Here is a 22,746-nt window from a genome sequence, read left to right as displayed (position 1 = left end):
TTCCTCCAAAGTAAAGGCATTTTGAACACTTGCTTGAACTTGATCTTTAATTACATATCTACATAAATATCACTTCATGATTGATTGGTGATGAAAAACCCACATTACTGAAGTAGAAGTTTTACTCCTGGATCGTACATTTCAGACTGACGTCATTTAACAGTGTCAAAGAGTCAGACTGTATGTTTTGCCCCCCCATCTTTTACAGTGTATACTCGCAAACCTATGCTCTAAGTCAGTGGTTCCCAACCTTTTTTCCTTGGCGCCCCCCCTACTTATGTGTAAGAAAAGCTGAGCCCGCACTCCGAAACCGAAGTTGAGGTAACTCTCGAGATAGAGCCTTACTTTCTTTTTTGATACAGAGGAGTTATCAGCACTTTTACGTTTCTCCACCATGTGTTTCATTCATAAAACAGTGATGCCGTGGCGGGATGATAGCAGCTAGCAGCTAGCAGCTGACCTGATGACAGCAAGGGTCCCAGGTTAAGAGGTCCCGGAGGTTTGGCCTACTAAGTAGCCTGCCTACCATTTTAAGCGAGAACAAAAATATATAGCTTTTATACCGACTTTTGTATACATTATATATTCTAGTGTATTATCATAATTTGTTAAATGTGCAAATACTTTTTTTTTTACCTCAACCTCAAACCAGATAAAGACTTGCGATCTTTGCCGCCCCCCTGAGGGGTGCCCGGACCCCAGGTTGGGAACCACTGCTCTAAGTTACATTAGCTTCTTTTAAATGTTTCATAATGGTACGCTGGCAAGATCATACTTTCGTCTGTGTGTTTGTATTTCACTACTTAAATGCAGTTTACACCACTTCACCTCTGTGTTTTATAGCTGTGCAAACTAAATGACCTGGAGACAGTGTAAATCTAGTCCTCTGGTCTTCTGGTTTGGGGTCAAGGCCGCTGGCAGAGGGAGGAAGGGTGTTTGTGTTTCAGGATGTGTGTTTGAAGGTTGTAAAAAAAAATGACTCCATCACATAAACGTGAACCCGCCGCTGAACTTTAACTAGTCTCAGTTTTTTGTCGGGACAGTACAGAGAATCTCCTCCAGCTCCGCTGCCTCATGCATTTTCATTGTGCAGGTTAGAGTTCAGCAGGAAATGAATGTATTGATGCTGATGTTCACAGTCATTTTGTTACATTGTGCTTGGAGTTTTATAGTTAGTGGATAACCATGATTTAGATGCGTCCTTCATGTGCCAGGCTGGCTCTATGAAGCAGAATGATATGAGATAGTTTAGCATTTTTCCTGGCAAAAAAAGAATGGAAAGCTACTAGATGTAATAGTTCCCCCGTGCGCTACCTTAAAATGTTGCTGCTTTGGCGAATGATTGTCTGTAATTGGCGCTTGTAGCCACTGACAGTTTATGAAATTGGTCTCAACAAACACATCTATCTGTCTGTTATTCCTGTCTGCATGCTGCTGTCTGTCTCGAAATTGTGTTGTGCTCATCTGTCTCCTAGTTGTTTTGGAGCTGTCATTTCTTTTTCCTTTTTTTTCTTCTAAACCATCCCATCTTCCTTTCTCCCTCTATTCACTCGTTGGCTTTCAGTTCCTGCTGCACCACGAGAGATCAGCGCTGACTGACGTGTGCGAGCACATCCAACATGTGTGTCCAAACTTCTCCCAGCCATGCAATTATGTCATTTTCTGCTCAGGATTTCCCCTGAAACGACAAAGTGGCTTGGCAGATCGTGGCATGAGCAAACAATGACTAAATGTTTCAGTTTTTAGCAGCATGCGCTTCTCTCCTGTTATCTGCTGATCGTAGTGAAGTCATTTGATCGGTGCCAGCCTGGAAGCTAAAAGGTACTGGGTTAAAGGTCTTATATTGTATACAGTGAGATGTCTTTTTTTTTATTATAAAGTACGTAGAGGTTGCTATATAAATACTGTGAAAGTATCAAAACGCTCAATCCACAGAGAAATACGCACAGCCTGCATTGAGAAACTGTGCCTTTAAATGAGCCGTTAGGACTTCTGTACTGTTGTGATGTCACAATTATACTATATATAGGTAGAAAGTGTTAAAAGACAGTTACAGTCATTCCTCGGCTGCAATGACGGTGCAGAGACTCCGAGCACAGATGTTAAAGACCTGGAAACGCAGACCAATCAGAGCAGACTGGGCTTTTAGGAAGGGAGGCTTAAAGAGACAGGCGCTAAAATGGAGCATTTATATTCAGATAGACGGTATGAGAAAAATAATGCTTTTTTTTTTAGGGGGGGCATTTCAGCCTTTAATGGAAAGAACAGCTAGATATGAAAGGGGAGAGAGAGGGGGATGACATGCAGGAAATCGTCTCAGGTCGGACTCAAAACCTGGACCTTCTGCGTTGAGGTATACACCTCTATATATGTGCGCCTGCTCTACCAACTGAGCCAACTCGGCCACAGTGTTTTTTTAATATTAAAGCATGTAAACATGTTCTAGTAGAAACCCAAAATTTAAGTATGAACCTAATAATTAGCTTAACAATGGGACCCAAGTGCCCATGAGCAAAGTCCCTTTATGTCCAGGTTCTTGGATGGAGATGCTCAATGGCGTTATCACATATAGCTTGTATAAATGTATGCAGATGGCTGAATGTGCAGCAGGACCTTGAAAGCAACATGCTAATCAGTTGTCCTTGGAAGAAATAAGCCAAACAAACAGTGAGGCGCACTTAATAGGCTCTCAGGAAATAGTGAGTAAGACTTTGGCTCAGGTGTCAAAGGAACTTTCTTTTGGAAGGCAAAGATTAGAGTGAATTGGTGTGTTTTTATAAGCTCAATTATTCTTATGTGCATACATTGATTATTCACGTTCATTCATTCTATTTTACATCTGTTGTTGCATTTGGTTAGGGTTTTATCACCGTGTGTAAAGCTGCTTTATCGTTGTCGTAAACACAACTGGACAGATCTCCTCTCGCCCCCACATCCCCCTAACCGAACACACCCACACTTGGCTGCGATTGACAGTTGGCACGGCAACAAAGGTGCTCTGCGCTCATCCCATTCACATCCTTAAGATTGCAGTCCATTTCTGCCTCTTAAAATTGTTGTGGAGAACGCTGTCACGTAAATAAAGTTATTATTTTTGATCCCTCTTCACTAGCGCCAGGCCGCAAGGAAACTTTGAGTCTACGATTTGTATATTGCCGGCGTAAACTCCCCACTTGGGTGTTTGTGAGATTGGAGTGGAGCCATGTTGGAAAGCTGCCTGCTGCGATTACCTCAGGATTAGGTGGGCTTGAAGAAGGCCTCTCCATTCCCCTCCCAGGACAAGATAATGATGGTTTCTGAGGGAATAGAGATGCGTCAGACTTATCCCAGGAAACACCAAAAAGGTTTAGTTGAAATGGCTTCCAGGTGCTTCGATAATGTAGTTGGACACAGAGTTGTGTATGTGAGAAAGCTCATGGTTATCATTCTTTTGGACCCTCTTCTTTACTGGTCATACTTAGGGCAGCAGATGCTCACAGTTGTTTATCTCCAGGATGAGGCAATTCATCTGTTTTACTGACCCTAGAAAAACGGATTCACGCTTTTTTCCGTCCTCTACAGTTTGCTATTGGATGCACAGCTGTCCAGTTACACATCGAGTTGAAAAGTTCCAAAACTCAGCAGCTTGTTCATGCCAGAACTTATGACTTTATTACCACAGTCTTCCTTCACTGGCTCCCTGATGCCAATTTACAAAGTACCACAAGACCCATTTCAGACACATTATTATTCAAAGCAGAGTATTTCTATCTATTAATTTAAGATGATTTTCATTGTCGATTAATCTGTCGATTATTTTCTCAATTAATCGCCTAGTTGTTTGGTCTATAAAATGTCAGAAAATTGTGAAACATGTCGATCAGTGTTTCCCAAAGCCCAAAATGATGTCCTCAAATGTCTTGTTTTGTCCACAACTCAAAGATATTCAGTTTACTGTCACAGAGGAGAGAAGAAACTACAACAATATTCACATTCAAGAAGCTGGAATCAGAGAATTTTAAAAAAGATTTCGAAGAAAATTACTCACCCTGACTTATCGATTATCAAAGTAGCTGGTTATTAATTTATGAAACTAAATTTAAGAAACCAACCTCTTCCCTTTTCTTATAAAACACAAGAATAATTCACACATTCAAAAGATGGCTAAATTCCCTTTTTTGGGTTTTCCCAGTTATCACCTGTCAATTGAATAACACAGACAGATACAGATTTTCTGTTGAGTTTGGCTTTCTGTGGGTGTCCTTTTTTTCTCTACCCCCCCTCCATAAACTGACCTGACGGCAATGCCACCATCCGACCCTGGCTGTTCCCATCCCTTCTATCACTCCTGGTTTGCCACGACCAGTGGTGGAATGTAACTAAGTACATTTACTCAAGTACAAATGTCAAGGTACTTGTACTTTACTTGTCTCTTCTTTTCATGCCACTTTCTACTTCTACTCTGCTACATTTCACAGATAAATACTGAACTTTTTACTCCACTACATTCATCTGACAGCTTTACTTACTACAGTAGTTACTTTACAAATTAAGATGTTTAATGAAACTACCCAACAATATACAGTAACAACAACTCCAGCTGAAATGATTAGACCGTTAAACACACAACTGTTTGGATCGTTTCCAGTTTGTAAAATGTGAGGATTTTTCTGCATGGAGTACTTTTACTTTTAATACATTAAGTACATTTTCCTGATGCTACTTACATACTTTTAATTAAGTAACATTTTCAGTGCAGGACTTTTACTTGTAACAAGAGTATTAGTACTTGTACTTAAGTAAAGGATCTGGATACTTCTTCCACCACTGGCCCCGACCCAGAGACAGAGACGTGGCAGAGAATCATGGAGGAAGCTCCATTACATCACGGCTCCATCGAACCCGTTGGCTCATCGCTCGTTTAGTTAATGCAGCTTTATGTTGTGTTTAATTACATTTAGGACCCATGCGGGAGCGGCATCGGTGCCAAGTTGAGGTTTTTGGAGCCAGTGTAGTCTCTCCTCCTGGCTAGCCTGTTTCAAACAGCATAACACAGCTAAATGTCTTCCAAGTGATTGTATACTATTTACATGCAGAAACCCCTTGAATGCCATTAACTCCTTAATTTATTAGACAGTGTTGGAGTGATGCCCTGATTAAAGAGCCCATACATTAACAGTCCTTCAATGGACGTACCAGTGCAACTACTGCACAGTGAGTCCTGCAGAGTTTGACTCCCTTCTCTCCTCTCACTCCTGCATCTCGTCTCTCTCTCTCTCTCTCTCTCTTTCTCTCTCTCTCTCTCTCTCTCTCTCTCTCTCTCTCTCTCTCTCCTCTTAACCCAGCTCCCCCTAGAGGCCGAGCAGCGCCACTGCAGTCTCTCTGCCAATAACACCTGCGTAGTCAGTTGGAGTCACTGCATTGTGATCAGGACTGTTGAAGGCAGTTTTTTCTGCTCTGGTGGGTGAGAGCAGGCTGTGTTTGTTAGCGGCGCTTGGGATCCCTGGTGCCGAAGGGGGAGAGAGATCTGCAGAGAGAGGGGTAGTGAGGAAGAGAAGAAAAGACACTTCATGTGGCATCCATGAGGATAACATCACCACAGAGACTGGACTTCTGCTGACTGATGCTGGCTGCCGGAAGAAAGGAAGAGGAAGGAGGGTGGGCAAGGGGAGGGGGGTTCAATATGTGTTTGCTTGTGTATGAGCAGCTGGGGGATGTGTGTGTGTGTGTGTGTGTGTGTGTGTGTGTGTGAGTGTGTGAGTGTGTGAGAGTGTGATAGTGTGTGAGTGTGTGTGTGTGTGTGTGTGTGTGTGTGTGTGTGCGTGCGTGCGTGTGCGTGTGGGCTCATCCAGCACGTGTGTCTCTGTGATGTCAGTAGTCTCAGTCAGCAACCGCTGAAGGTGGTGTTACTGCTGATGTTTTGCCTCCGTCGTAGCGTCGGCTCTGCTTCCCGAAGCGATTGGGATTCAGAGAGAGGAGAGGGGTAAACGAGTGCAGGAGGCTGACAGCCTGAACTCTGAGCGCCGCTGAGGAGTCATGATGAAGTGAGTGGATCAGTGAGTCGGCGCTCACGCGCAGACAGGAGGACAGGCTGCTTGCAAATGTCCCTTTGGTGTTTGTGCTTTGTCACAAAGCTCAGGGAGAAGAGAGGACCAGGGAGTCAGGAGAGGGGCACTGACCGGTGACCACAGGTCCCAGGGCAGGTCCCAGCCAAGGGTATAGTAGTTTTACATTTTTCAATTAGTTTTTTATTTTACTTTAGTTCTGACTTTTGATTTCGTTTTAGTTTACTTTTAGTTAGTTTTCAGAGTGTGTTTGCTAGTTTTCAGAAAGGTTTAGTTTTCGTTTTTATCTCAGTAGTATGTAGCCATATGTATACAAAATACATGGATGGAGAATATGTGATGTGTGTGTGTTTAATGTTTAATCTTTGCACCACAATTACAGCACTGCGCCATCTCATGTCAAATCCGTTCAATTTCTGTGGTTCAGTGTCTCGAGAGTTGACAGAAATTCATGCTGTCTCCTTTTTTTAGTAGTCACATATCATAGCTTAAAAAACTGAAACGATTTACGTTCATTTTTATTTTATTTTTATTAGGTTTTTTTTTAACCTGGCAATATCGTTTCAGCTTAGTTTTCATTTGGTTTCAGTTTACTAAAAATGCCACTGCTTATTTTCGTTTTAGTTGACTATAATAACCCTGGTTGGAACCCAGGACATCGCAGTCACACCTGCACGCTTCAACAGGCTTCAAAGCCGTTACCTTACCTTTTTCGAACTAAACTCTGAATTTGTGGTGAGAAACGGGAAGATTGTTTGCAGTCTTGCCTCCTCTCATCTTTGCCTTGATTTGTCTGAGCTCTCTTGAAGTTGATTCTTTCCTTGCAATATTTCAAACTCATCTGTTGGCAAAGAAGTTCTGAAAATGTCCAGATCTAGAAGTTGGTGGTTTAAAGACTTTATAGTGGTTCCTTCATGGTTCATACATTTTAGCAGATTGGGGATTTCTTCAGATTACTCTGATTGCTGGTTTATACTTCCATAAGGCAACCAAAAATGGGGGTTTTGGCTAGAAACTGTATTGTGTGTGTGTCTTGCTTCCACAAGTTGACATATTTAAGTGTAAAAGTGAATTTTGGAGAACATGCTGTTCCAGAGTGGGGAGGTTGGACTGAAAGTTACATAGATGGTGACTCAGCGTTATCGTGAGCTGTCTCAGAGTCGGGTAGGAAGGGTTTAAAGAATATGTGAACGAAAAACTTTCAAATTCTGTGATGGAATACTAATGCTCACCTGCTGGTACATGGTGAAGTATTGAAATAAAAATAGGCTGTTTTCTAAGACTATGTCTAAGCTAACTTTTTTTTGTGTGAATGTCATCAGCACTCTTCTTTTTTTTGACAGGTTTCAGTGTGAAACTGACAGATCTGTGAGCACACCAAGCCAGAGTGAAATTTTATTTGTGAATTCCTTCAGAGGCTTTGTTGATTCCTATTGGAGGCTGTATTCCATTCAGCAAGATCCCGCTCCGAGCAAACACTGTCTCTGTGCAAGTGTTTGCTCAGAGCGGGATTTTAAAGTCACTTTAGTTTACTTTCTTGTGATTGTCAACCTGTGTGAAGCTGTGTTGTCTTGCTTGTGGTAAACGCTGCTAATCCACTAACCCCCATGCAGCATAAAACCAACTTTGCAGAATACAGTGTGTGACCTCCAGGATAGACAGCTAGTGTATAGCCCTGAAGATGTGTGCTCATTAGAATCCTATCCCTCCAGGAGCTGCAGCAGATGCACAGGCAGCTGGCTATTTTAGCCACAAACTCACCCATATTGAATTCATCCGCAGGGTATCTGGATTACTCCCTTCCTCCTCTCCTCACTTCTTACTTGCTCCATTCACAAGTGTTGAGGAAGTGATTGAAAGGCCTTTCTATTTTCCCAGAAACAGTCAGTGTGTTTTCATCCACCTGTTTTGAAGTGCGTTTTCAATTCGGAAAAGCGCTAGCCTCGCATTGCCAGACCTTTCTCCACAGCGCTGCGGAGGAAGGTCTGGCTAGTCCACACAACACTCCGGGATGGTCTTGGGCGGTGCTAAGCGCCGGACGGAACTTGTTTTGGTGAAACATGTATACGTAGGGAGGCGAGCTCTGGAATTGAAATGGCTGTTGAGTGTGTGATGAGAATTGTACTCCAAAAAAAAAGGTAAATATAATTAGATTTATCGTATCGACCGCAGTTTAGAATGCCAACACAAAGAAAGCGGAAGGCAAAACGTCGTCGATATAGTCTAGAAAATCTCTAACTCTTTATTTCGATGCACTCAGCCCCTAATATTTGCAGTTGTAGATGGAAGCCCACAATAATTAGCATTTTCTTTTGCCTATTTTCTGTAAATGTAGTTAAATAAATGAACTGAATTTGGATGGGAATGGGACTATTGCTGTCAGGGGAGTTGTGTCTTTACTCTGACGGTCTACCTCTCTCTGTTGCTCTGCAGAAGCGTTTATCTTCTGTCCCTGCTCCCTTTTTAAGGGTACAGGGAGAGAGAGAGAGAGAGAGAGAGAGAGAGAGAGAGAGAGAGAGATAGAGAGAGGTATGGCAGCGGGAGGTGGCTGCTGAAACACTGTAACGGATCAAACCCTCCTCTTTGTCCCAGGTCTCTGATGAACGTAGCTGTCCAGCCGCTTGTGTTCAAGCTTTGGTGGAATTTTTAGTTGTCAGCAGGAGCAGCACATGCACTCTTCATTCCTCTCTTTCTCACACACACACTTTCTCCATCCTCCTGCCCTCCTGTTTGTTTACTTGCCCCCCGATGGGATGTGGTTTGCATTTGCGGCGTGTGTTTTTCTGTGCGTCTGAGTAACTGAGCCCCGTTTGTGTTTTGGCTTTACGACTTCTCATCCCAGAGAAAGTCGCTGAAGGAAACCACAACAGATACAAACTTCTGAGAGGCGGCATCTTTAAAAGCGCGTCTCTCTTCCAAGAAAACGAGCGGGAGAGAAATGCTTTTAATTGTGAGCGGTGTGTGTGAGGTAAATGAGGGGAAATCACGAGAAACCAGTTTTATGAGGGAATTCCTTGAGAAATGGCGACCGTTTGAGATGCTGAAAAAGCCTGTTCTAGTTATAGAGACTTCATCTGCAGAAGACAAAGATCTTACAGTTCCACCATACAGTATGACTGACAGGAAGGTTAGCGCAGACAGCCCTGTTTTCCTAAAAATGACCTTCCCATACAACTAAAAACTGCATTCTCAATTATGTTTCAAGGGAAACATATTTTCTAGTGGATTACATTGTTTTTGATGCATCACAAAGACGTGGATGGATGGGTCAAACAAACACAGAACTTTTCACCCAGGAGACTGCTGTTCGTGTCCCGTGTGAAACCAAAAGTCAACATTGCCTTATTTTAACTTCCTTACATTAGGGGTGGGAATCACCAGAAGCCTAACGATCCGATATCATCATGATACTTATGTCACAATACGATATTATTAAAACATGTATTTAAACATATTGCAATATTCTGCGATATATTGCAATTTATTACCTTTTTCCCAACTCAAAATATTTCCCAATTTCAAATTATGTCCCCAAAAGGAAACTTCGTCAACATCACACTTCAATTTAGTTGCTGCAAAATGTGATTGTCAAGCAGACAAACTGACCAACACATACTGTATATGATAAAAGATTGATTACTTGGCGTCTGTGTATCGATACAGTATTGCCACGGAAAATGTCGCGATACTATGCTGTATCGATTTTTTTCTCCTACCGTACATAACGTACCTAACTTAAATCACATTCGTAACTAAGGTACAGTGTGTACCTTTAAAGCTGTGCAGCCGTTGGCTCTGGCTTTAGATAATCTAGCCTGTGACGGGAGAAACACAGCTCCTTTGATAGAGAGAGAGAGAGTGTTCCTATTGGTTGTTGTGCACATGTATTGCTTTAAGTTATGTTACAAACGTAAACCTCTTTATATATATATATATATATATATATATATAGGATCTTATATATATAGGATCTTTTCCTATGCTATCTAGGAGCCTAGTTTTGTTTCAGTTCACAATGTTAACCACGTGTTCAAAACTGCAAACCGAAAACTCAGATTGGACAGATAGTCTAGCTAGCTGTTTCAATTTACCCTGCAGAGATCTGAGGAGCAGTTAACCAGAGTCTTTAAAATTCCAACACAAAGAAAGCGGAAGGAAACAGAAAAGACATGCATCCAACGGAATTTCCTGCAGCACCGGAGTAATCCCAGAAGTGTAACGCGAAGGATATAGACTATAATAAACCTAATCCGGGACAAAATGCGATTATGTCGAAACGTTATTGAGATAGTAGTTTAGTTGTATGGGAAAGTCATTCTTTAGGAGACAAGGCTGGCGCAGTAACACCACAAAAAAAAAAATACATCTTTACCACTTTAATATGAACTTCACAGGCCCTATCATGCACCCGGCACAGCACAAAGCCCGACGTGTCTGACCAAAAAATGACGACGCAGTTGTCAATTTCCCGTCCAGCGCCCGCGTCGTCTAAATAGCAAATGCACCTGTGCCCATCTTTGTGCCCATGGGCGTGCTGGTCTTACAGGGAGGTGTGTTCAGGTGAATTCTTGACGTATTGCTATCTTGAGGCAGCGGAAAGTTATCGCGCTATTGACCAACAAAACGCTGTATGGTGTTTTAAGCCTCCATCGTCTCCTTCCAGGCAGCGCTGCGACCGTTGACTTCAAGGCACCTAACCCTAACCTTAACCTTAACCATAACCATAACCATTGCCTAATCCTAGTGCCGTTAGATGTTGGGGGCTTAAAACACCAATAAACAACAAAAACCTGGTCTAAAGTCAATAGCGCAGCATTTCATTGGTATTTTAACAGTGCATTAGTAAAAATGCGCCTAGGCTGGTGCACAGCGCGCGCACACTATGCTTGTTACACACACAGGGTAGCAGCACACAAACATGCAGAAGATTAAAAATAAAAATATTACAATGTGAAATAGTATGATGATATGATCTGCTTGCACGCTTTCACCATCACGAGCAGATCAGTTTCTTCTCCTGAAAATCTCTCCTTCCTGCTCAGCAACTCCGCCATCATAACAGCGATGCGCAAACGCGCCTGGCTTTTAAAGGGAATGGGAGATGACACTCTGGTTGGATTATTGCATGTTACGCCCAAAACACACCTATGAATTATTGAAGACACTAAGTACAACCCTTTTGAACCATGCGCCCGGCACACAGACCCTTTTTTCCGCCGTCAAACTAGCAAAAGTGGATTGGTACACGCCCTTAACGCACCTGCGCCAGGCACTTCACGCCATGCGCTTAGATCGTTAAAATAGGGCTGTACATCGCCATGAATTCTACTGTTTTGACATTAAGGGATTCCTTTTATGTGGTAGAACCCCACCTCATGGAAGATCTTACATTTCTGAGGGGATTTCATCATGCTGCTTACACCTGCATTGCTTTTTTATTATTTTTTTTGTGTGCTTTTTAATCCAGGGATAACGAGAAAAGTTTCAGGCAGCGTGTGTCTTTATATGGGCTGATACAGATTTTCTTTTGGTCCCAGTATCTCAATTCCTAGCAGCCTAGCAGGAAGATGTTCCTCCATGGCTTTCTGGGGACATTTGTATCAGTGGGGAGAACCAGGTCAATTTTCTAGTTAATGTAATTTTCCAGGTGCTGTCCGCTGTCTGCAGTTTGGAAACAAATGTGTGTTAAGGTTAAGGTATATACAACTACTTGGGGTGCTTGAACCAGCATTTCTGGGATGGAGGACGGCCTTTTAACTCTCACAGCTTCTTCAATCCTCGAGTTCATGTTTGAAAAATGGAACCATTCTTACACAAAGAGAACCCGATTGTTTTGGTAGATGCCTGCGTCCATGGGGCCGAGCACTCGGAGGCCAAATGTGATCCACGTCTTTTGGCTTCGGAGCCCGGTGAAACCGCAGCAGCTGTCGAGATCAGTCTGCCGCCCGCCGGACAAAGCTTCGCTTTTCAGTGGGCTTATGGGCTCTAATGAAAGACAAAGCGGCTGTTAAGAGGTTTAGGTGGCAATACAAAGGATTATCCAACATGCTACCCTTCCGGGTTCAGACACATAGTCGGGAAAGTGAATCCACCTGTTACAGCAAACGTCTTCTTTAAGACTTGATTCATGAAAAAGTCATGCATTTGAAATACTCTTCTACTTTCAGTACTACACACTTCTTATAAAATTAAAAGACTCACAAAAGGGCCTGAAGATGTCTGACAGATGGGCATTATCCTTCATTTGGGTGCTATTTTTGTCGGCGCAGGCTGACTGTCACATTTACATCTCTCTCATCCATCTATGTCAGAGTGTTTGCTGGGATCATTTGTGAATCCCACGGAGGAAGATCATAAACAGTGTAGCTCTCCGAGTGCCAAGGCTTGATGAAATATTTTGGACATTCTCCCTGGCAGGACATTAACCACATCACTGTAGAGAAGACAGAGAGGATAGGCAGCGTGGTGGAGAAGAAGTCAGTTAGAAACTGTGAGGATAAAATAGGCTTCAGGAGCAAAACCTTCCTTCCTTTACACTATCCAGTTACTATTATGTAACTTGGTGTTTTCTCTGAAGTGATTTTTGACAATGAATGCATCACTTTAGATGTTTATTCAAGAGTTTGGGGCTCAAACTTACTCATAAAGTTATCAGGACTTCCAAGTCATCCATGTTTGTAGTTTCCTGACAACATATCTAAGGAAGGAAATGCTTTTCCGGAATCAGTAGGTCAATGCAATGCTGTGTTGCCACTTAACAAAAGGGTTCTTTCAGAAAATGTCATGAAAGGATATATTGCTTTTAAATGACTGAAGCGAGTGATTGTGTGACATCACAAAGTCCCGTTAAGTGAGTTGACTCTTTGCTACTGCATGTCATAATTTGGATAACTCTGGATCTACTGCACCAAAAACCAAAACCTTGTCAAACGTTCACACACACACACACACACACACACACACACACACACACACACACACACACACACACACACACACACACACACACACACACTGACAGGATGTTTTCTCTGTCGTTGCAGATTTACACAGACTGGGCCAATCACTATCTGGCCAAGTCTGGCTGTCAGCGCCTCATCAAAGACCTGAGCCAGGACGTCACCGATGGAGTCCTGCTGGCCCAGATCATCCAGATCATAGGTAGGCATAGAGATGAATAAATCCATGTGTTATCGGCACTAATAAAACACTGCGTGTGTCTATAATTCATCCTGTCTTGGAGATGAAGCGACCACACACGCACACACACGCATACGCATGCACACACACACACACACACACACACACTGTTTTGTCTTTGTTGTGGTGAGTCAGGGAAGCTGTTCCTCAGTCTGATATTTGGGCCAAATCGCAGCAGCTCTCCGTTGTTTTGGGTGCTGGGCGAGCTGCAGCAGAAGAGATCTATGGCTCTGACACCCTGGGGTGCAGAGTCTTGTGTCTCCCGTTGCACCCCATCTTTCCGTCTCTCTTTCTCTCCCCTTTTATGGCTCTATGTCTCCATCCTTTCTGGCGCTCTGCTTCTCGTCATCTCTGTCTCTCTCTCTGTCTCTCACCGTTGCTCTTTTTCTAGGTCTCTCTCTCTCTCTCTCTCTTTCTCTCTGTGTCTCTCTCCCCCCTCACATCTTTCCTCTGTCTGATCTTACTTTCTCTCTTATTTTCTCCTCTTTTTCTCCTATCTTGCACTTGCTCTCACCAGTGTTGGGCAGTAATACAGCACATTGCTGACTCACACACTGTAATGTGATTACACTTTTCAGCAAAGAGTGTCAGGGATTACAATTAAAAGGCAGTGATCACATTACAGTTACTCGTCTCAGTAACACTGTTACTTTGACTTTACTTTAGTCTATAATTACAATCTTTTCCTAACCATAAACAAGTACTTTTAAATCAAACCCTAGCCACAGAGGTGGAAGAAAAGAACAGTCACAACTGTCTTATTCATCATTTTTGTAACAGAAAATGGTCACATGGAGCCTGTTAATGGTCAGTAAGTGCCTCCACTGACTGTTTGTTGAACCCAGTATTAATCACACAGTAATATGTAATGAGTAATTCTGAAGTAACTTCTCTCCCAGCACTGGCTCTTATGCAATTTTGTCTTTGTGTTTTTACAGACACATTTCTCTCACACATTCTTTTTCTTCTTCTTCTTACGTCTACTGCCTTTGCTCTCTCTTTCTTTCTTTCTTTCTCTCTCTCTCTCTCTCTCTCTCTCTCTTTCTCTCTTTTTCTTTGTGCCTCCATTACTGTTCTGAACGTTTCTCTTTCTGGGACTTCCTCAGCTTCTGTTTAACACACTCTCACACACACAAACACATTTTCCTCACTATTACATATGCTGCCTTTCTCACTGATGCTGTCTGTCTCCCTAAATCTCTCTCGTTTCTTTTTTTTTTCAAACCCTGTCTTAACTTCCTTGCTCTCTTGTTCTCTCTCTCTGTCTCCCTCCCTCTCTCTCTCTCTCTGTTGGATTGAAACTTTACCCTCCCTGTTCGCCCGAACAGACAATGAGGCCAAGCTGGCCTGTCAGTAATTCTCTGGCGGCAGCTGACGAATTAGGCAGCTTTGCTTCCCAGACCTTTCCTGCATCCCTCTGCACCTCAACACGCACACGCACACGCACACACACACACACACACACACACACACACACACACACACACTCACACTTTCTGCTGGACTCGTGCACCTGAACTCCAAAGTGATTGGACGTGGGGATGTTAACGTTCACTATGAGACGACAGTAAACATCTCGTTTCTTCATTTCCTTTCTCACGCAGCGAACGAGAAGGTGGAGGATATCAATGGCAGCCCCAGGAGCCAGTCGCAAATGGTGAGTGTTTGAGCTTTTCTATTCCACTTCATCCGTCCTTTAATGCACTGTTGCCTGACAGAGGCTATCTGAAGCACGGACTGCACTGCTGTTGGACTGTAATGATGTTTCACTTGTAGCAGCAGTAAAACAAAGTTAAATTCCTAGATTACATGGATAACGGGCGGTCAGTATTGTAGTGCAGAGATCCCACTTCATATTACAGAACTCAGGTGATGCTCTCATCCACACCTACTGACAACAGCTCAACATCCACTGACCCTCAATATCACAAACCTGTGATTAAAAATGAACTCCTGAATCCCTTTACAAGCCAAAAATCTGATCTAATTCTCCCCTACCTGTTCTCAATGTTCTGTTATGAATCCAGTGATCAAGAGATGAGACTAAAATTACAGTTTAATACATTACTCCAGTGGTGCAAAGTACTCTGACTCAAGTCCAAATGTACTTCATTTGAGTATGTCCGCTTTTTGCTACTTTATGCTTCTACTCGTCTCCATTTCAGAGGGATATATTGCACTTTTTACTCCACTACACGTGTTTGGAAGCCGTTGTGGCTACTTACTTTTCAGATTTAGATAATGAAATACATATGGTAAGCTTTTAAAATACAAAGCATCTCTATACCTATAGCTCCCAACTTGTTTGACTTGTGACTCCTCACTAAGCAGTGTCTACTTAGAGCGCCTTGTCAAATTTCAGATGTCTATGAGCTGTTAGCAGTGCCACTAAAGAGTCATTTCCTTTGTAAAACTATCAGATTGTTTCTTTTGAATTAACCGTTTGAGGCCCAAAGAGTCAAATAATCCGATATTTCACAAAGAAGCAAAGATTACAGACTTTTGATTTATCCTGTTAACCTTTGGAAGGGTCTGACCCCTTGTTTGGGAACCACTGGACAATGTTACCTTACTATATAAAGTAGTTTAAATTAGCTCCACCTCGAGCTACATCATTAAAATGCTACATATGCATCAGAATTAACAATCCAGTGATATAGTAAACTATAATATCACTCACCTGAGCCATTTTTCGGCAAAAAATGTACTTTTAAGTACATTTTGCTGATAACACCTCTGTACTTTTACTTAAGTATGAGTTTCTGTGCATGCACAGTAAATCTTGTAATGGTGTATTTTTACATTGCTTTTGCTCAAGTAAATGCTCTGAATACTTCTTCCACCACCCTTAAGGGACACCTTTTACTGATTCACAGTCAGAGAAGGTGTACGGTGGTCAAGTCGCATTGCCTTACCTCGTCGCATTACCTTCCTCCACAGCGCTGCGGAGGAAGGTCTGGCTAGTCCACACAGCATTCTGGGATGGGAGAAAAACGTGCTCTGGTTTATTAGCATTTCTTTAAACCAATCACAATCGTCTTGGGCGGCGCTAAGACGGACGGAGCAACGGTGCCTCTGCAAAATAGCCTCGGAAGGGAACTTGTTTTGGTGGAACGTGTGCGTTCAAAAGTTGTTTTAGTCGTGCAACAGAAAACTCAGATTGGACAGATAGTCTAGCTAGCTGTCTGGATTTAACCTGCAGAGATCTGAGGAGCAGTTAACCATAGTCCTCAGAAATCCACCAGAGTTTAAAATGCTAACACAAAGGAAGCGGAAGGTGATGGACATCAGGGTGAAATGAGGGACATCCATCTTGTAGCTCTGTCCGGTGCTTAGTGCCGCCCATGACCATTGTGATTGGTTTAAAAAAATGCCAATAAACCAGAGCACGTTTTTCTCCCATCCCGGAATGCTGAAGTGTGGACTAGCCAGACCTTCCTGCGCAGCGCTGTGGAGGAAGGTCTGGCAAAGCGAGACTACAGTATCTGTATCGCTACCGGTATCGGAAATTCTTTAAACGATACCCAGCCCTAGTCCCAGTTGAAATTGATCATCTCTCAAAGCAATGTTGCTTTGCATGTTACTTTCAAACCATGATTTCCAGCAGCCAATTGTAACGACTCTGATCACAAACCATAACTTACTAACTCTTTATAATTCACAGAGATGGGGATGAACGTATAGTAGTAACCACATCACCACTTGACCAAAAACACAGCAGAGCCCTGAAAGTTCAAACCCTGACTTACAGTACTTGACTCACTATGCCGTTTTCAATAATCTGCACTCCTGGCGGCTGAGCGATGCTGGCGGTGTCGTTTTCTCCCTCTGTTAATGAGATGGAGGTTCTGTATAACCGCTGATTGTCGTCACTGTGAGATAATTACCCTTCACTTTAACTAGAGTTGACTAAGTGTTTATGCAGTGTTGGTTTGCCCTGGCATCTGCCCTCCTGCCCATTAAAAGTGACTAAAGCTGTGTAGCTGCTTTGGCGCGCTGTAAGACACTGTGGGCGGGCAGCGAGTCCGGTCCTGACAGCGTGTGTCAGTCTTTCTGCCCTTTTTCTTAAAGCTGTGACAGCATTTTTGCTTTTTTTGGAGCATTTTCTCTCTGTGCCATGCACATTGTCCTAATATGTGTCAGAGTTTCAATGTTTCTGCTAGTTAGTAAAGAAGGCAATGGATTTGATGAGCTCTCTGAGGAGAATCAGTGGAGTCTTTCCAAAAGGGCCCCATCACTGGAGTGAAGCAGAATGTATTTTACAACCGTTTTCACATGTTCATCGCCGTTTTCAGCTGTTTTGTTTTTTCCTCTATGGTGAGTCCAGCTGCAATGGAAGCAACATTAAAGAACCAGGAAGGAAGAGAATGTCAGGGTCATGTGAGTCCTGGTGACCCCTAATGTCACTGTGTGAGCTCAATGTGTCAAAACCAGCTTTGGAAAGATAACTCCTGTGCATTTAATTATGATTGTGGTGCTGGCTGGAAACAGCTGAATCCAGACTGACGCACCGGTCGGTCGCTAAGGGGTGAGTGAGTGCGTGCGCGTGCATGTGTGCAGCTAGCTCTGTGTGCAGCTAGCTCTGTGTCTCAGTCACTTACTAAGCCCATTGATCCACCACCTGCTCTGACCACAGAGGGTCCGGCCAGCTTGGGAAACTGAAGTTTGAGGAAGCATGGCTGCTTATAGTGTCAGCGCAAAGGGAAGGAAGCATCTGACACACACACACACACACACACACACACACACACACACACACACACACACATAACATCCACAAAGATGGAGTCAGCAAGCAGAACCGCTGTTTGGAAGAATTGTGAACTGTCTTATAGACAGTCTCTATGTATATATTTATACAGGTCATTTGATTACCATGGTAACACATACATTATGAACATTAGCGCACGGGAGTGCTGGGATTTTCCCTAATTAATCATAAATTGAAAAGGAGTTCAACCAAATGTGTGTTGTGCTTGTGTCCTGCTCCATTTGTTTTGCCAGTTCCTCAAAATGCGGTGAAAAGTGGCAACCATACAGTAACTATTAGCCGTATTACATGGTGGTTGCATGTAATGCATTAAAATGACATGCCCGCACCGAAGAAACAATGGCAACAGGAAGTCAATTAGGATCCTTTGTCATGGTTGACACATGATTCCCCTGGTCCAACACAGCCCTGTCTCAAAGTGGGCGTAGGGAGGAGGTCAGGGTGGATGGATGGGTCCAACAAACAGGACTTCAATATTAATTCATTACATTTATATAGTGCTTTATCATAGACACTCAAAGCGCTTCACCCAGGGACGGCTGTTCGTGTCCTTACTTTTGTAACTGTGGGTTATGTAACAAACGTACTTCTTTGAACACAAACCGTGATTTGTTTTCCTAAACCTTACCAAGTAGTTTTGTTGCTTGAACCATCATTGTTTCTCTGGTTGAGAATTTTTAACACATTATGTGCCACAACCATGTAATAGGTGTTAAGATGTTGTAGTCATTTCACGTTGCGGTTTGTATAAAAAAAGCAGCATGACCAACTCTCAGTCACCAGAATTAGAAATTTCCCAACGTGCTTCTATGTAGTGCTGATGATGTCCTAGTGACCTAATGCTGCTCTCAGTTTGTTATTTAAAAGTCAGTGTAAACATTAACCGGATCAGAATTAAAAGGTAACTTTTTTTTACCTTGGCCGGTCCAAATGAACTAAACCTCCCTCAGAGATCGAGGTGACGACACATGAACATATTGCTCCCCAAGTGCAAAACTATTTTGTCAGACTTGTTTATCCCTGGAGCTTGAACATCATTGTTATTAATCTGAAACTTTACTTATTTACTGACAACCTTGAGAATAACTCAAGCTGTTTTTTTTTTTACTTTTGGCTGCATATTGACGACGCGAGCTGTGAATGTTGGAGACCTGCCACTGGCCACCTACTGTAGCACCTGGAGCTTAAACTCCTTGGCCAGAGACATCACAGTAGCAGCAGCTGTCAGTGGCGGGGCAGATGAGTCTGATTTACTTCCTCTGCACAGATTTAGTTCCCCATTTGGGACTTGAAACGGTGATCCTGCAGTCACAAGCCTGTTTCTCTAAGTGGTGGGTCGCTTGGCGGCCCAGTGAGTGGACTGAGGCCAACTGAGCAGCTGCTGGAAGCTGAGGAGCAGAAAGCAGCACGGCAACAACATCTGCAAACTTTACAGCTAATCTACATACATAATGCACTCCTTTTCTCTAAACCCGCGTTCGCAATTTGAGAGACCCACGAGTCAGTTGAAGTTCTATTATTTCCTGCAGAGCTAAGCCAACATAAAAACTTGGCCGATGTGTGGACGGCCAGTAAGAGTTATGGCCAAGAAAGGTCTGCTACGGCTTCTCACAGACATCTTCCAGCAGCTAATTCCTTTCACTTCCTATTGTTTCCTTCCAAAGATTTAAAAGCTTTAATGTTTTAAAATGCCCCAGTTGCACCCATCTCTGGAGTCATTTTGATACCTGATCAGATCAAGCTATAATCTCTACATTTCCTGTTCATTTGAACTTAGCCAGCCAGCCACTCCATGTCAATCAGTATCTGAATGCTTACAGTAGTACAGTGTAGTCCTGATAATTATAGGGCCAATGTGTAGAATATAAATTGGCATAGAAATAAATTGGATAGAAAAGGCAGTTGAACTGTTTGCTGTGGTCATTTGATTAGTACAAATACAGTTTTCATAGTGACAACACGCGTCAGTAAAGTTGTGTCGCAGCTCACTTAGAGGAGAGCGGCCCGACGCAGCTCGGAAGACGTTTTCCAGAGTAAAGAGGAGGAAGGACTGTTGGACCCCCACCTGGCTCCCACACCCCACCACACACAGAAAACGAGCCAAACAAAGCTGTCACTCATCTGGCGATAGCAATGTGCTTTGTGTGGGTGACGCATTAAGTTGTTAAATCTGACTTATTTAGCGGCTGGCTCTCTGCCTTGTAATGTTACTACTCCGCTGCCCGTTTGTCCTTTACTGCAAAACCTCACCTCCGCGACGGAAGTTTATTATTTGCCAAGGCAATGGTACACATAAAAATGGCTGCCGCTCTGACTATTCCACTACGTTGATTTGTATGCGAATGGCCTTTCTATCCATTTTATTTCTATGGTATAACCTCTGACTGCTCAGAGGTCTAACAGGACAGCACGGCAAAGAATGTAAAGTATGAATTAATAGCCACCGGGTTTCCCCTCCTCTACTTGCTCTAATTTGCTCCTATAGGGAACAATATGTAAAACAGTTTAACCTTTGGTCTCTGTACTGTTACAGTAAGTAATAAAAGTCTGCATGTATAGTGTGTCCTCTGTTAATACTAAGAGCTCAAACTTTGGTCACTTTGTTGAAAAATGTGAAGTTATAGATTGAAATGCCACAGCTTTTAAAATGCTGTCCCATAACTGTCCTTATACTAGAGTTATACTGGAAATAATGCAATAAAAAGGAGTTATAGTTACACTTCCAGCCTTTAACTAACAGCTTGTTGATCCTCTCTTAGATCCCCCAAAACCCTGTTCCAACTACTTTTAATTCATTTCTTATGTCAAAGCTCTACTTTGGCTGCATCTGTGCAGTAGTTGCTTTCAGTAATGGAAGAATAAGTATTATTCTTTTGTATTTCCTTTAGACCTCATTTCATGTAGACATATCTACATTGTGAATGCAAATGGGATTCCACACATTTGAGGCCTGGCGTTCCCAGTGGTCAGACTGGTCGAAATTGCGAACATGCCCGTTTATTTTCCCAGTGGAGCTTGCGGCTGTTTTTCTTTCTTTCCGGGGAACAGTTTTGGTTGGATTTATTGGTGTATGAACTAATGATTGCTGGGAATTTGTTCCTGAACGTCGGAGCGGGGCTTGTCTACAGAACCGTACCCTCGACCACATATCTGGTCCCGAAAGGAATCGTCTGCAACCGCTGAGCCAGCCAGTGAAGATGATGAGAACGAGGAATGACAGGAGCGTGGTACGAGGGGCTTTCAACTCACTCGGAGATTTGAGTCTGGTTCTGTTTCTTTCCTGGATACAGTCTTTTTTTTTACGGTTTTGTTATTGTTTCATAGCTTTGTGATAATAGAGACAGAAAATGTAGAACGTGGATATAATACAGTGGCTAGAGAGAAATGCGAGGCAGAATTTTAGGTTCAGTTTGTTTGTCTTCTCTAAGTTTTTATCACACCTCTCAATAGACACCCTTCTAGATTACTTGTATACTTGCAATGGATGGATTTGACTTTGAGATTTTTGGATAAAAGCAACAGAAGGGTTTTCCCTACCATTATAAGGCTAAGGGGCAGCACCCAAGCCGTTTTGGGCACCACCTAAGCCGAATGAATGTAAAATCAATGTGCGGATCGAAAGTAACTACATGACTTTTCTCAGATCTAACGATTGTAGTTGGTCCCCAGTGGACTTCTTCAGCAAGTTTTATCTTTAGGCTTTTTAAATGTTGTTTATTTACTATTTGCTCTAACTTTTCCAACATTTTAGACACAGATATGGTAATAATAATGGTCCAAATTGATGTGAAATTGCTTTTTTTTAATTGAAAATGTCACATTTTTTTGAGTAAACGCCCCAGCCAAATCGGTGCATCTAAGTCTTCCTCACCTGGGGAAAAGACTGGAGAGCTAATCACATGTGATGTAAAACTATAAACACATTCTGTGGATTAACGATCGCACACAGCCTTTAAACGTCTCACCTCACGGCGCACTCTGCAATCCCTCTCCCATGTGAACCTTCACGCCCTCTGATAGTGCAGTTTCATGGTAATTGTACAGACATCCAGCAGAATTATATGCACACCCAGGTTTTTGAATGAAGTGAATGAGTTTTATTTATTTTTTCCATTTCTCAGAAGAATCATGCTCAAACAGGAGAACGGCAGGCGGGGGACCAAGAAGAGGCCCATTCAGCAGAAAATATTAAAGCCTCGCAACACTAATCCTCCTCATTATAGACAGACATCATTAGCAAACCATAGAGCGCTTCCCTGCAATACAGATGACGGTGCAGTTTCACTTTCTGTGTGTGTGTGTGTGTGTGTGTGTGTGTGTGTGTGTGTGTGTGTTTAGCTTCTAGCGACCTCAGGGAAAAAACAAACACTGTCAAAATCTTACATGAATGCAGAGATGAAACGTCTGTCAGCAGAACAGGGCAGAGTAGATTACATCAAACCTTGGCTCTCGTCCAATTCAGTTTGATTTGACAATTTGATTTCTTTGGCTGTTGATTTACATTGAGGGAGCGTTTGTGTGAAATGCGATACATTAAGAAATGTAAGCGCACTACATATTTAAAAAAGAAATCAGCTTACGTTACATTGCGCAGGAACACACCGTGGCAGGAAAATGTCACGTTGTCGTGATTTTTGTGGTGGTGTCCGAACTAAGAAGTTTTCAAGATGAGGAAGAAACTTTAAATTAGAAAAATAAATGAATGCTGAGGTGATTCTGTGGCAGAATTTA

General features: G+C 42.7%; 1 protein-coding gene across 8 annotated transcripts in view; it reads left to right on the top strand.

The window, feature by feature from the left end:
- The window catches only part of nav3 (neuron navigator 3), a 221,088-nt gene that overhangs the window by 48,083 nt on the left and 150,259 nt on the right, over nucleotides 1–22,746 (top strand). For all 8 annotated transcript variants that reach the window (XM_035996053.1, XM_035996057.1, XM_035996055.1 and 5 more), the window contains exons 2-3: nucleotides 13,088–13,205; nucleotides 14,849–14,901. In XM_035996053.1, the coding sequence (XP_035851946.1) occupies nucleotides 13,088–13,205; nucleotides 14,849–14,901 (171 nt within the window). The remainder of the gene's footprint in view (nucleotides 1–13,087; nucleotides 13,206–14,848; nucleotides 14,902–22,746) is intronic.

Source organism: Sander lucioperca, chromosome 20 (assembly GCF_008315115.2).
Source record: "Sander lucioperca isolate FBNREF2018 chromosome 20, SLUC_FBN_1.2, whole genome shotgun sequence".
NCBI classification, from domain to species: Eukaryota; Metazoa; Chordata; class Actinopteri; order Perciformes; family Percidae; genus Sander; species Sander lucioperca.
Note: the sequence above shows the minus strand (reverse complement) of the source record. Positions and strands in the feature narration are given on the sequence as shown.